Genomic DNA, 14,823 nt, shown 5'->3' on the forward strand with positions numbered 1-14,823 from the left:
AAAATTTTCGTTCACCTAGTTTTTAAACATTTAAAATTTTGTATCGCAAGACTGTGTTTTCAAAGTACAATTCAGATTCATTTGCTATAAGGAAGGCATTTTGCGCTCTCCAATAAAAAACAGGCAATGGAATGAAAAAATGTGATTGACTTTTTTTGAGGATGGAGTTTAATTTTCAGATTTAGCATGGGAATAAAAAAAGGTTTTTGTGGTTTAGAAAGTGCATTCTACCAGGAGTGACCGTGTGAAATGTTGCGATATCCACCCGACGGAGCCGTGGATGATGGTGTCCCTGTTCAACGGAAGTCTCCACCTCTGGAACTACGATACCCAGCAGATGGTCAAGTCTTTTGAGGTCGGTGATGTGCCCGTCAGATGTGCCATATTCGTCCCACGCAAGAACTGGATAGTAGCCGGAGCGGTAAGTTACAAAGTTAAAAATCATTTATATGGCATGGTTTGTTGATTGAAATAAATTGAGATGACGTGATGTGGTGTGTTTAGGACGACATGCACATCCGAGTACATAACTACAACACTATGGAGAGAGTGCACAAGTTCGAGGCCCACTCGGACTACCTCAGATGTCTGGCTGCTCACCCGACTCAACCTTACCTCCTTTCTTCCAGTGGTGAGTAGAAACACGAAATAACACTACAACGAGTTCCAGTTCATTTCCAGTTCATCCCCAAATGCCCAACTTTGTATATTTTTTTTGTATAAAGAGTAATGATCGTAGTGAAGACTCTTAGATAGGTCTTGGTGTTTTTTTTCCAGGAATAAAGTTTTTTTTTAAATGCTCTAATAACTGCAGATGTGCATTTATACATATTGATGCATTTATGAATGCACTTAGGTATATATGCACTTTTTCAGTTCAATTGAAATTCATCTGCTGAAAGTGACGTAAATTGCACTCTCCCGATACGAACGTGGAAATGGCGCAAAAAACATGAACGATTTCTAATTTCGAAATTAGAAGTTACTTTGTCAATTTCCAGCGAAATAAAAACTAACTACCTGTTGATCCAGTTGTCTCAATTTGGGTTAAAGTTATCAAAAAAAAACGGTAATCATAAATCGTTCTAGAAATTCAAAGAGCTTAAAGGGCATCTATTTTTTTTTGAAAGTTGAAATTTTTTCGACTAAGTAAGTGTTTTTTTTAATGTTTTGTTGCGTTCATTACTCTTCGATTGGCTATGTTTTTTTAGGTCAGAACTTATTTGTCCGAATCACAGTTATGGCACAATTTCTCCTGTTGCTTTTGCGACATGTTATTTGTCGCTGGAAGTAATGAATTTGAACGTGATCAAAGGACTTTAAACAGGGCATTTGATTGCGATGCAAGTGTGCTGAAAGACACTTTTATGGTGATAATTTTGATGATTTTTTGGGTGCGATTTAGATGACATGTCGATCAAATTGTGGGATTGGGACAAGAGGTGGCAGAACATTCAGACGTTCGAGGGTCATGGACACTACGTGATGCAGATTGTAATCAATCCCAAAGACAACAACCAGTTCGCATCCGCCTCACTCGATAAAACCGTCAAGGTACACAGATTACATGGGCGCCTAATATTTTCCATGACAATCATCGTGATACTTATTGTTCCGACCGCGTCTTTGAAAAAGACCTGAAGGATCTATAGATTAGCTATACATTTTACGCATGACACCAAACACTCAATTCAATTCCAATGCTGTTTTTGTTCTAAGTTGGCTATGTTTAGTTCTAATTTTTGCAGTTTTGACCTAATTTCATCGCCCCATACTGGAAAAAAAACTAAGTTTAGCGAAAAAGTGAAAACCTCAAAAAAATGTCAACGAATTCAAGAAAGCCAAAAAATTGACATCTACCATTTTTATTGAAAAGTTCTGCTTTTAAGCTCCTCAGAATTCAAGAATTGTTTTTGGTTGACCTGTTTTTAAAAAGCTAACCCCATTCTAGAAAACTGATCAATGTGTGTAATTTTTTTTTCATTCCGGTGGAAAACCTTTAAAAAATCTGTTCACTTCCGAAACTAAACCTCAATCACGTTTTTTTTGCATCTTTTTTCGCTTTGGTAATTGAGAGCGTAAATTGATTTCTTTTTAACATCAAAAAAGAATTCTCGAAAATCAGATTTGAGCTTGATATGTGCTGTTAGACATATCTAAAGACGTATAGAAGTATCTATAGAAGAAGTACCTATACGAGTATCTTCATTTCTGACACTCAAAAAATGTGTTTTTTTTTCAAGACATTCTGTGCTACATGCACAGCAACCATGGCTTTCGTTATTGCGTCTGGTTTTTTTCCGGCTAATATATCTACCAGAAAACTTCATCCGCATATTTAACCTTTCCAGCCATGATTTTCTAAGAGTCTATGAACGTAGTGAAGGTTTTTGTAAAAGTGTTGGTGTTTTTTCACGCTCATTTTTGATTTTTGACTTCAGATTTCTTTTTAAGTTCCTTTTGTTAAAAGAAAGACAAACTCCACTATCGAACACCTTTAGTGTAAAGATCATTAAAAACTTTTGAAATACGTAAGTCGAAGTTTTTCCAAGAACGAGTTTTTTTTTTGTTTTCTTGCGTTAATTGTTTATTTTTCAACTGTCTTCTGGCTATGTTTTCAATGACCTCTGCGTAACAGTTACCTTTATCGCACTGCATGCAAGTTGAAAAATTGAAAGATATTCATAGCTATCCGACTCATTTTTCAAGAAAATATTCAAGGGAAAAAATAACGAAAGCATTATTAGAGCAGTCTAGCGAAGGAAATGCTATATTGTTTTTCTTTTATGGGCTCTTTTCCGTCCCCCAACCCCTCATTTGAGTTTCAAGTTGGAAAAAATTGTTTGTCATAATGCTATGAAAATTTGCGTGGTGAACAAACTAACTATCGTTAACAGATTTGTTCTTCATAATTTACTTCGGAACATCACGCGTTCAGTCATTATAACACGTAAAACAACTAGAATGTTAAACAATTTTAAAATGTGCATGGGGAACGTTGAAAAGAGCCGCGGTTAGCAATAGTAACTCGTAAAACATATATAAAAATCCAAGATTTGAAATGTGTGGAGGGGAGTGGTTAGTAGAAAGAGCCCTTTTTATTTTTGCAGAAGTTGATGACTTGAGTATTTTCCTCGAGCGAGTTGAATGTTCTTTGCCTGAAGGCTACCGGCGAAGATCAGCACTATCAATTTTCAATATAATTTCAATGTAACATTCTTTCAGTTCTGCATGTGCAATTTCAACCATGTGTTTTTGCGTGTAGGTGTGGCAGTTCGGTGCCAACCAGCCCAACTTTACCCTAGAAGGCCATGACAAGGGAGTGAACTGTGTGGATTATTACACTGGGGGAGACAAGCCATACCTCATCAGTGGGGGAGACGACAGACTCGTCAAAATATGGGATTACCAGGTGAGACTAGAAGGATGGAGATGAAATCACATGGTTATGGAAGACTTAGTGGTAATAGAACCGTTGCAAAAGTCAACGGCTTATGTGCCGACGCAGCAGAAATTAGAAAACAATAGAAAGAAAAAGTTATCAGCTATTTCAATCACTTGATGTTTTCATATGCCGAAATATAAGGACTGGAGTTTTCACTTATTTTTTAAGAGTCATGAAGGTAATGAACACTTATTTTTTTCATTTCTGAGATGAATTTTATTCAAAATTCATTATTTACCCAAGAGTGGTCATCGTTTTAGAACAAATCTTGTGTTCAAACTCTGGATGGTCATGCCCATAATATCTCAGCAGTGAAGTTCCACCCCCACCTGCCAATCATCCTGACAGGATCTGAGGACGGGACCCTTAGATTGTGGCATTCGAGCACTTACCGGCTGGAGACGACCCTCAACTATGGATTGGAGAGGGTGTGGTCCATAGCCTGTGCCAAGAACTCGAACCACGTCGCAATCGGGTAATCTTCAATTGTTAATATTTATCCTCTTGATGATTTTTGCCAGCCAGAGATATCACTTGCGTTGCGGAAGCAACTTGTATGTTCATGGCCTATCTTGGCATATTTTTATTCAGGTCTGTTTTTGCATTTTTGAGTGTCTGAATTTGGTATGTTATCTGCAAAAACTAGCCTTCTTCTGAATGAAAATACCATGCATACTTTATCGATGTATTATAAGGTTGTCAAATTTGATTTGCCAGTAAGCAGCTTGAATTTAGTTAACTCAGGTTTCTTAGTACTTTGGACATGCGATAGAAATAATGAGTTCTGATTATGCCTGCTTTGAATGAGGAAGTCGATTTTAGGTATGACGAGGGCTCCATTATGATCCGACTGGGGAGAGACGAGCCAGCGATGAGCATGGACGCCAGCGGGAAGATCATCTGGGCCAAGCACTCGGAGATCCAGCAGGGCAATCTGAACGCAGTGGTCGATGTGGATCTGAAGGACGGAGAGAGGGTGCCTCTCAATGTGAAGGAGATGGGCAGCTCAGAGGTGTACCCACAGATCATCAAACACAGTCCCAACGGAAGGTAAGCGTCCATTAAGAAAGAATTGCTATGCTAATTCCATAAAAATTTTATAAGCAATTTGAACTTTGATTTAAAAAAAAAACAGATAACTGAAGTCAATTTTCATATTTTGTCTGAAAATATTAAAATCAACCATTTCAAAATTATGCGATTCAATTGTTTTCAGCCAATCAGATTTGGTTCTTGCCACCTTCGACTGTTTAGTGACTATTGAAATTACTTGCCGACTGCTTAGAGATCGCGCGCCCTTGTTTTTTTATATGGCATGTATGACTCATGAGTATGGTGTAGGTTTGTGGCTGTGTGTGGAGATGGAGAGTTCAGCATCTACACTGCGATGGCCCTGAGGAACAAGGCTTTCGGGTCTGGACTGGAGTTCGTCTGGTCCAGCGACTCAGCAGTCTATGCTGTACGGGAGCAGACCACTGTGAAGATATTCAAGAACTTCAAGGAGAAGAGCACCTTCAAACCAGAGTTGGGAGTCGATGGTATGTCTGCGATAAAAATATTATCCGGAGCCATAAATAAGGAAAATAGTGTAATATGACAATGATTCGCTAATATGCGTGCTACTTTTGGTGGCACTTTTGAAGCAGGCTGCTTTGGTGGTTTAATAGCATGTGCTTTGACATTCTATTATTTACAAGAAGTTTAACTAGTTGATGCATTTTTATTCATCGACTTTTCAGAAATATATTTCGCGAAATTTTCGAAATGCAAAACTTATACACCTTAGTGAATATTTGGTGGCGTTTTTGCTGTCTAGCATTTACAATTTAGTAGCATCTGTAGCTGCTTTGATGATGGCTGAAGTTAAAGCCCGTGGCACAGATGCGAGGACGCGAGACTCCAAAGGGCGTAGGTTGGAATCCGACACTGAAAGTTGTTTTATTCAAGGCTTATTTTTACCTTTTTCTTATCTCTTTTTAGATCTGCTTTTGGTCGTTTTCTCGCTTGTGTTTGCAAAAATCAGCTTCGCTTCTGTGTTAATATTGTAAACTTAGATATTAGATTAATTTCTTTTTAAGGTATCAATGAACGCAATGAACACTTATTTAGCTCACTTATTTTTTTTTTCAGGAAAATCTGCTCACGCTGAAATTTGATTTTCGCTGATTAACTATTGTTTACTTTTCAAGTTCAATTCAATTTAGTTCGCTAAAGGAAGACAAATTATGCTCTTCAATTAAGAAAGTGTAGTTTTATCGAAAAATCATGAGTGAAAATGTCAAAATTGGATTTGAATCCAGTTTTCTATTGATAAAATTGGAAAAGAACTATCGTTTTTCTGATGGTTTTTGTTAATTGACACTTATCCAGCTGTATGTTGGATAAGTTTTGCTATTGAGAACTTTGTTTTTCAGGTATCTTTGGAGGTAATATGCTGGGAGTGAAGTCTAACCATGGACTGGCGTTCTATGACTGGGAGGACAACTCTCTTATTAGGCGCATTGAAATCCAGCCAAGATTGGTAAGAAAAACAATACTATGGGATAATACCATAGGTTAATCCACGTTGTTGCTGAAATTCTTTTTTGTTCTGAACACTTTCGAAGAGTGGGAAGGAACAATGGGCTAGGGTCGAACCTTTTTAGTTTTTTTTTTTTCAATTAATTTTGGCTAACTGAAATTAACTGAAAAGGTGTCCCTTGTTGGTATCCATTATAAAGCCGTTTTAGTCGTAATTTTGATTCTAAAAAGATTTTGATTCCGAGACTAATTTTTCAAGGGCAGACTCTGATGCCTTTTATCTGTCCTTTCTAAGTTTGCAGTTAATTCAATGATTTATTGATTTAAATTTAGAAAAACGTGTATATTTGTTGAATTATACTGAAGCATCATTGTTTTTGTTTGCAAGTTTAGAGGAATAAATTCTTTTTCTACTAAATTGCTGAAAACGTTAGCATTTACATTTTCTTGAATTTCTGTTTTCGGCTCAAATAATGTAGCTCCAAGTTATTGGCGTAAAACTACATGGTGTTTGTGGTTAGCCTAATTTCGTGAAGAATAAGTCAAAGTTATCACCACAAAGAAACATTACGACTTATTGGTGTAATTTACTGTCTCACTTGTTAGATGACAATAATGTCATTGATACATGTGTGAGATTGTTTTTTTTATTCAACAAAATAAGAATTTCAATTATTTAGGTAGTCTTTTTCCACAAAAAATTTCTAAATTGTTTTGCGCTCAGTTCTACAATTTGACTTGAATTTTTTAAGTGTCATTGAACGAAGCTAAAAATCGAGCTTGATTTACCCTAAAAATCGAGCTTGATTTACCCAGACGAGCTAGCGAGTTAATTAGTATATTACGAATCAACTTTCTTCCTCCCTACCGACTTCGCAAGAAAGTGCTCATTTAGTGACGTTTTCGCTACGTACCAATGCATTAGTTCTGCCTGCTTTTTAGTGGCCAGTGTTTAAGAGTAATGAACCGAATGAGTTCTCTTATATAGGTCTTCCTGATTTTTTTGGTTTTTTCAGAAAAAAGTCCTTAAATTTGATCAAGCTCAATTTTGATTTTTCGCGGTTTGATTTGTAATTTTTGTCAAATCACACTTCTAATCGGTTTGAAAATGTGATCCACTTCGAATTTCGAAAATGGAAATTAATTATCAGATTTCTCAGCGAAATGTTTTACCTATTGATCCAGTTTTCTCAAAATGGGTTAATTTTAACAAGAAAAGTGCCATCATAAATTGTTCTACAAATTCAATGAATTTGAGACTATCTGTTTTTTTTCGAAATTCAAAAGTTGAAGGTTTTTTTTTAAAAAAAAAGCATGCCCGTTTTTTTCAGTGTCCTTAGGTTCATCACTCTTTTCCAACTGTCAGTTGGCTTTTTTGAATATTTACAAGTGACCATAGAGCATATGCGTAATCTAGTTAAGATTTGATGAACACAATTCAGACTCTTAATAGGTTATGATGATTTTTTTCAGGAAAAGTTTTGAAATTGGTTTGGGCTCAAACTTACTTTTTTAGTGGTTTGATTTTTGATTTCTTTTTTAAGTTCAGTTCCTTTCCTTTGTTAAAAGGTTAAAAAGAAGGCAAACTCGACCATCCAGAAGTGAAATTGTAAATGTCACGAAAAACTTGATCGACTTCGAATTTCGAAAATGGAACTTTATTATCATATTTCGCAGCGGAACAATTTGTGATTAATTTTACAATCTTTTTAAAAAGGAGTGTAACTCGCTCACTTTTTTCTTTTTATGAAATTTATTCGTTACAGATCGCGTTTGTAAAGTTCTAATCCGTGTGTCCGTTTACAGATGCTTACTTATTTCTTTTGATGTTATGAAATTATTCACATCTTTACTTTTTGTTCTTCTCTTATAACTATTGTTAGTATTTTTAAGACTTCGTATGTATGTAGCTCATACATTGAGTAAACTTTCTATTTTCGTACTTCATCGAACTTTCTTTTCCTAGTGATTATTTCATAGAAAGAATTTGTTTCTGTAGTTTATCTAGATTTGTTTTTGAGTTGCAGCCATAAATCAGTTTTGCATATTAATGAATTGGTTGCATGTAGCTTTCGTAGACTATAATGAGTTGTTCAACCGATAACATGTTTCTAATTTGGTATAGAAACGAAATGAGTTTTACGCATCTGTTTTTCTTATTTCGGATATGTTCAGTGAAACTCAAGTTGCGATCAATTTGAACTCCTAAATATCTAACATCATTTTCTGTTTTTGAGTCATTCCCTCGAAATTTTACCAATGGTTTTAATTTCTTTGAACTGAGTACAATTAATTTGGTTTGTCTTGGTTCATCGTAAGTTTATTTTCTGCCATCCATGTTTCTATGTTATTCAAATCCAGATTATAGTTTTCTTCCGAAACTTAGCCATATAGGTTAGTATCATCTCGTTATTTTTTGGAATCTCAGGGAGATCATTGATGAAAAGTAGAAATAGAAGTGGACCCAAAACTGATCCGTGAGAAACCACGAGTTTTTTGTCATGTTGACTACTCTTTGTTTGATTCATTTGAACCAATTGGTAATGGTTCTCGAGATATGATATCAGAATCGAAAATGTTTTTCCGCTCAATCCGTTCATTGAGCCTTTTTGAAGCAAAATTTCATGGTTCACTGTATCAAAAGCTTTCGACAAATCAATGAGGGTGCAAAAATTATTTTTCTTATTTGACAAGGTTTTAAATTTATTTGGGAAACTCGACAGTTGCAACAACTGTTGATCGTTTTGACAGAAAACCTTTGTTCGCTCGAAAACACTTCATTTTTTATATAGGAACCTAACAATCCTGCAGTATAATTTTTTTTCAAATTTTTTTCCAAAAACTAGTAGCAGTGATATTGGCCTGTAATTTGTGTTTAAGTCTTTTTTTCTACTTTTGTGAGTTGGAATAATTTTCGCAAGTTTTAAACATTCTGGATAAAACTTCAAGTAATCGATTAAATAAAACTCAGAGTTGAACAGATCGCCGGGTTAATTGTTTTTATGATAAACTTTGACAGTCCATAGCAGTCATGGCTCTTTTTGTTTTGCAAACTACCAATGATTTCAAAAGTTGCTTGTTCTGTCATTTTAGATTTTAAAATTGCGTTCAGTATTTGGAGATTCAGCTAGCTCCGGTCCAATATCAATAAAAAATTGATTAAAAGCCTCAGCTGATATTTTACTCATGTTGCCTTGTTCCTTTAAGTCTTTTTTACTGTTGGCTTCACACTGTTGACGAACTCAAAAAATTTGATGTTTGTTTGTCTCATAATTTTTAGTAAGCGAGTCTTTTACCATTGATTTAATTTTGTTACGTTGTCTTTATTATACGTTTTTTGCAGCTTCTTAGGGGTTTTGTAGAAAAAGTTTGTTTAATTTGTGTTTTTCCGTTCTTTCACGTTTGATTTTAAAATCCAGGTTTTGGTATCTTTTTTGTTTTTGATTTCATGAACTGGCAAGAATTTATCTAGAGTATTTTGAATTGGATTTGTTAGTAAAATGAATGTCTCGGTGAGGGGTATATATAGAAAACTTTGATGCATTGACTCAAATGCTACATTTATTTTGCATTTAAAAGCAGTTTTGAAGTTATCATCATCAAATTTTTTTCAGGTCCTGCCAAATCTAGTAACTGATTTTTGGTTTTCCTCTTCAAACACAACGCTTTTTAAGAACAGAGTGTTATGATCAGTGATAGATGTCGGTTCTACTAAAACTTCTCCTTCAATGTTGGTAAAAAATAGATTGATCGTGCTCTCTGAGTTTTCAGTTTGCCGGCGGCATTCAGCAATGATTTGAGCGTCAGGTCGATTATAGAGACTTTCTGGTAAATTTTCAGACGGATCATTTTTCTTTATAATGTTAATATTGCAATCTCTGCACACCAAGTGCTTAGCGTTTGTGGGTAGTTTAAGCTCAAGTATGTGATTTATCAGCGTCTCAAGGAAGATTTCAAGGGGTTCTTGTGGTGATTTATATAGAATTGTCGAATCATTTTTTTTTTTTCATTTTAGTTCGAATTGTTAGTAGCTGAATTTTGTCTGTTGAAGTTTTTAGTAGAACGTTACCATTAAGACCTCTTCTCAAAAAGATCAGCTACACCCCCCACCTCTTCTGTTGGTTCTATTGCAAGTGTAGATGTTTTGATAATCAAGTAGTTTGAAAAAAATTAGGTTCGATGATTCGTGTAACTACGTTTCCGTTAAAAGCAAACCCGTCGGTTTGTCTCCAAGACTGCTCACATATGTTTCTAGTTCTCTGAAATTACGGTTCAGTGATAGTATATTGCATCATAATGTAATTTTGTTTCATTTTTTTGCTCAAATATGTCTCGCTCGCTTTTCGTGCAGACTTTCAGAAAGGAAAAGCAATTGTTATTTCTATCTGTGAATTGTAGAGCACTATCTAGTTGACTGAATAAAACGTTTTTTAATTAATACTTTGCGGAAATCGCTTACTGCATTCAATTTTTAAACACTCACATTTGTCGCAAAAAGAAGTCGCATTATAGGTTAATTTTTGTTGCCATCCAGCTAACTGACTTTCTAGGACTTCATCCTGAAATACTTAAACCGCTCTCGTTTTCTGTTCTCAATTTTACAAAACTTCAGAGGACAAATATAGTTTTACAAAGCATTTCAATAATTGTAATAATTTTGCAGAGAGCAAAACAACATAATTTTATTCACATGTTTCTGGAAGGAGACATGAAATATTTTACATTTGTTATTGTAAATAATAGTCAACAGATTTATTGTAAAATCTTAAGCACGCGAAATAGCTAATTCTAGTTACATTGCTCATGAGGCAAAATAATTTGGAATGAATGATTGATCGATTTGTTTTTTTGTTATACAGCATATGGCTAGTAAGCTCCAAATCTATCAAAAACTACTAACTTCACTGCGGCTCAGTACGAATTTTGCATTCGACTTTTCACCTGTATTTTTTGTTCAGGAGAGAGATCAGCATAACTCGCTAACGCTTTGCCAACTGGGCTGATTGCAGCGAAGTTTCTTTTGTTAAATCTTTGAGGCTGCTGATTGTTTTGTTTTTGCCTTTTGATAGTATCCTTTAGTCCGTGAATATCATTGATTGTTTTTACTGGTACAAAAACTTCCCTATCCCTGAATAAAACGTTTTTTTATTATTATATTAGCGGAAATCGCTTCCTACATTCAATTTTTAAACACTCACTTTTGAATGTTTGATAGATTTGATACTCGATACTGACTTACCGTCAGCGTGAATCGCTTTCGGGATAGCTTCCACAGTGCCTCAACCACACAATATTCATTCGTTGTCATGACAAAGTACGCTTACATTGCAGTTTTTTGTAGCAGTGATCAGATTCATCTCATCAGTGTACTGTTTTAGCAAAGCCTCGACTGAAGGCAATCGCTCTTTCAGCCAAATGTTTTTTCCATTTAATGGATTTACACAATATTTTCGACAACTTCCGTTTGTTCTAAAGTCAGCCTTTTCGTGAAAGTGAACAAATTTCAATATCACGGTTTGAAACATATCGTTAGGCAACAATTTGCCCTTAGGAAGTATATAAAATGTTATAAGTTTGTCACCATTGAGATCAATATCAAAGTAATTTTTAGCAAAGCTCACGATGTTTTTTTTTAGCTACTGTCCCTGTATTTTGGGGTCCAACGGGGGGTTTCTTATAGTCACAGAGTCTTTTGAGGTGTATTTTTCCTGTTCCCTCAGTCTTAGATTCATTTCATCACAAAACAATGTGAGTCTATCCAATCTTTCTCCAAATTCCTTATCTTTTTTCCCTTGTCTTACTGCCATTTCCTGAACTGCGATCCTTGTTGGCTTATCTGGGATCTTCTCCAGTAGCTTCAACAGTGCCTCATCCACACAACTTTGTCCTTGTTGAGATAACTTTTCTCCATTCGTTGTCATGATAATCGATCGGAAAGTTCAAATAAGTATAGCTTTCAAATAACTTCAGCTTTCACAGATAAATTTCAAGATTTTTGCTGCATAAAGTGAGAGAAACAGACGACCTTGAAGCGCAAGCGTTCAGTTTCTTTTTTTACTGTCGTTTCATGTCTTTTTTCCAGCTGTCTGTTGTTATTTTTGGCGGTTTGATTCTGGCCCAATTAAAGTTTTTTTAATCAAGGCCTACTTCGTTTTTTCCTTATTACATTTTATGCCTTCATAGCTACTTAGCCGCACGCCTGTGTTTCATCTGTGTTTAATTTAGTTCCGGTTGTATATCAATGATTCTTCGATGAAATTTGCAAAGTTTTGAAAATGGCATCTTCGACTCTGTTTCCAAATTCAAACATAAAACTTTTTTTTTAATCAGCTAAAGATTTTTCTGAGCCATTGTCGATGAGTGTTTGTTTTTACGGTGCTGATTTGGATTATCCGGACCACACGAAAGATTTAGAAAACTCGAACGCGGCGTTCTTAAATTGGGCTGGCATTAAACAAAAAGTGATCAGTATTAGTGCGAAGCTCTGATCTAAAATTTAACACCAAAATGGGTTAGTTTTAGCTTTTTTAGTCGATCAAGAATTGCACTTCAAATACCCCGTCAACTGCCGACTACAAGTTTATATGTAGCACAACAAAGTTTTACAAGGGTTTAATCTTCTAATTTTTGGTATAATTAAATTATATTCGGTAAAAACGAATTTTTCAAAAGTGATTTTCAAACGTTTTGAGCGAATTGACTTTGTCCGGATAATTTCAATCAGCGCTGTAGTTTTGCTGATGATAATTTGAAAGTCCTTTTTTTCTTAGATCATCTGGAGTGAGTCTGGAGAGATGGTGTGTATAGCCACCGAAGAGTCCTACTTCATCCTCAAGTACTCGTCGGAGGCAGTGGCCAAGGGCATGGAGAACAGGGCGGCCATTCCAGAGGACGGCATCGAGGAGGCATTCGATGTGGTAGGAGAAATCGGAGAGGTTGTCAAGACAGGTAACAATATTTCCTATTTTAACACCACTTCTGTCTCTACTTTCAGTTGTCTTTCAATCAAAAATGGCGGTTTTTGATCCATTACTTTGTGCCTCTATCTAGAAAAAACTAAGCTAATGTTTTGAAGATAAAAATATGGGCAGTTTTCTTTTGATTGACAGGACTGTGGGTGGGTGACTGTTTCATCTACACAAACAATGTGAACAGACTGAACTACTTTGTTGGTGGGGAAATTGTGACCATTTCACACCTTGACAGGTTAGATTTATCACTGGTTAATTAAGTTCAGCTGATAATTAAAATACAAAGTTAATTTTTCAAAAATGCCTGAAGAAGTACATAATGATTAATTACTAATCAACGTTTTCCAATCAACGTTTACGTTAGCAATTAAAATGAAATATGGTATTTTTTGAAAGCGGAAAGGAAAATGAGTAAACTAATTGCTTTTTAATTTTTAATGCATGATTATTTCTCATGTCACTTGTTCGTTGTTTTGCAGCAAAACGTACGTTCAGTTTGGAAACTAACAAGTTTGTATTTCAACTACACATGCAAGAGTGGTGGAAGTAAAACAAGTTTCTCACGTAGCACTAAGATTGATAGTTAAATGCTGAATTGAAAATATCACAATTCATTCTGCCACTAAATAATTCTAGTAAGTGGTTGTTGTTACCTGAAAAGAATCTGAAAAAAAGACTGGAAGAATTGGCAACTTTCTCGGGATAAGGAACTCGCTGAGTCTCATTACCCCTTCAATATTAATTGTGGCGTTTGCTCATTTCGATGGATCATCTGTAGGCACAAACAAGGCTTGGCGTGTATAAAGCGGTTTGACTAGAACACTACACTTGTTTTATGGGGCCACATTTTTACAACCAAGTACAATCTGCATTGCAAACATACTATTTTATTAAATGGCATAAGCATCTAGACGACTACGTGGAACTGTTTTTCTCGTAAAATTGCAAGAATTTAATTGGCGCTGGATCAGAATGAAAAGCCGTTTTTGCAGAGTCATAGTTTTGTTTTTCTTTGTTTTTGTTTGGTGAAAATGAAATTTCTTTCAGATAGTGTCAAACTTTTGGCTTCTGTTCAGTCGGTAGTTTTTAATCAACGCGCCATTTGTGCTGTTTGTATTGTTGGTCAAAGTTTTGCTTCTTTATGCGAATTGCAACTATTCCTCTGTGTTCAAACTTCCGTCTCTCTCTCTCTCTCTCTCTCTCTCTCTCTCTCTCTGTTTTTAACTTTTCAAATTTAATTATTTTTTTTTACACAACGAGGCGTAGTGTTATATTGCGAAGGAAATGTTAGTGTGACTTTTGTTTGTGACGGTTTTGCAGCAGACAACCTTTACAAATTAATAGCAAGTGCTTTGAAATTTTTTTTTGAATAAGTTGATACAAATGACGTTTTTTATACAAGAATTCAGCTTAGTGTATAAGTACAAACCTTCTTTTTTCAAATCTAACTCGCAAATAAAAATGTTCACTGAAAGTGGAAACTGTTCACTTATTTGGTGGCACTTTTGCTATAATCACGATGCAGCATTGAAAATTTCATAGCATCTGTTCCCTAATTTATTTGTGGCTAGTGTTTGTGATGTAGTGAGCGTGCGCGGCTGTGGTTAGGCATGAGAGTCATAATCTTAGGTCGCAGATCGAATCCTAGATCTAGCCGAATTTTTACTAACTCGAGGCTTATTTCTACTTTTTCTTTCTGCACCTTATGGAGCTGTTTTTTGTCGTGTTCTCGCTAGTGGTTGCAACGCAAAGCTTCGCCCATATGTTAAATTCATCCAATGAAACGAAAAAAGCGAGTTGCTTCATATAACAGTATAGTTAAACAAGCAGAGCGTAGTTTCACAGCAATAACGTTGAATCTGGATTAATTTTGCTTCATATCATTAT

The 14,823-nt window shown here is 35.4% G+C and overlaps 1 protein-coding gene across 2 annotated transcripts in view; it reads left to right on the forward strand.

The window, feature by feature from the left end:
* LOC134843630 (coatomer subunit beta'-like) overlaps positions 1-14,823 on the forward strand; it is a 43,560-nt gene that overhangs the window by 18,104 nt on the left and 10,633 nt on the right. For both annotated transcript variants that reach the window (XM_063859812.1, XM_063859813.1), the window contains 10 exons: positions 218-421; positions 505-631; positions 1,406-1,554; positions 3,266-3,412; positions 3,706-3,920; positions 4,268-4,495; positions 4,787-4,983; positions 5,860-5,966; positions 12,736-12,913; positions 13,075-13,171. In XM_063859812.1, coding sequence (XP_063715882.1) covers positions 218-421; positions 505-631; positions 1,406-1,554; positions 3,266-3,412; positions 3,706-3,920; positions 4,268-4,495; positions 4,787-4,983; positions 5,860-5,966; positions 12,736-12,913; positions 13,075-13,171 — 1,649 coding nt within the window. The remainder of the gene's footprint in view (positions 1-217; positions 422-504; positions 632-1,405; positions 1,555-3,265; positions 3,413-3,705; positions 3,921-4,267; positions 4,496-4,786; positions 4,984-5,859; positions 5,967-12,735; positions 12,914-13,074; positions 13,172-14,823) is intronic.

Source organism: Symsagittifera roscoffensis, chromosome 4 (assembly GCF_963678635.1).
Source record: "Symsagittifera roscoffensis chromosome 4, txSymRosc1.1, whole genome shotgun sequence".
In the NCBI taxonomy this organism is placed as follows: Eukaryota; Metazoa; Xenacoelomorpha; order Acoela; family Convolutidae; genus Symsagittifera; species Symsagittifera roscoffensis.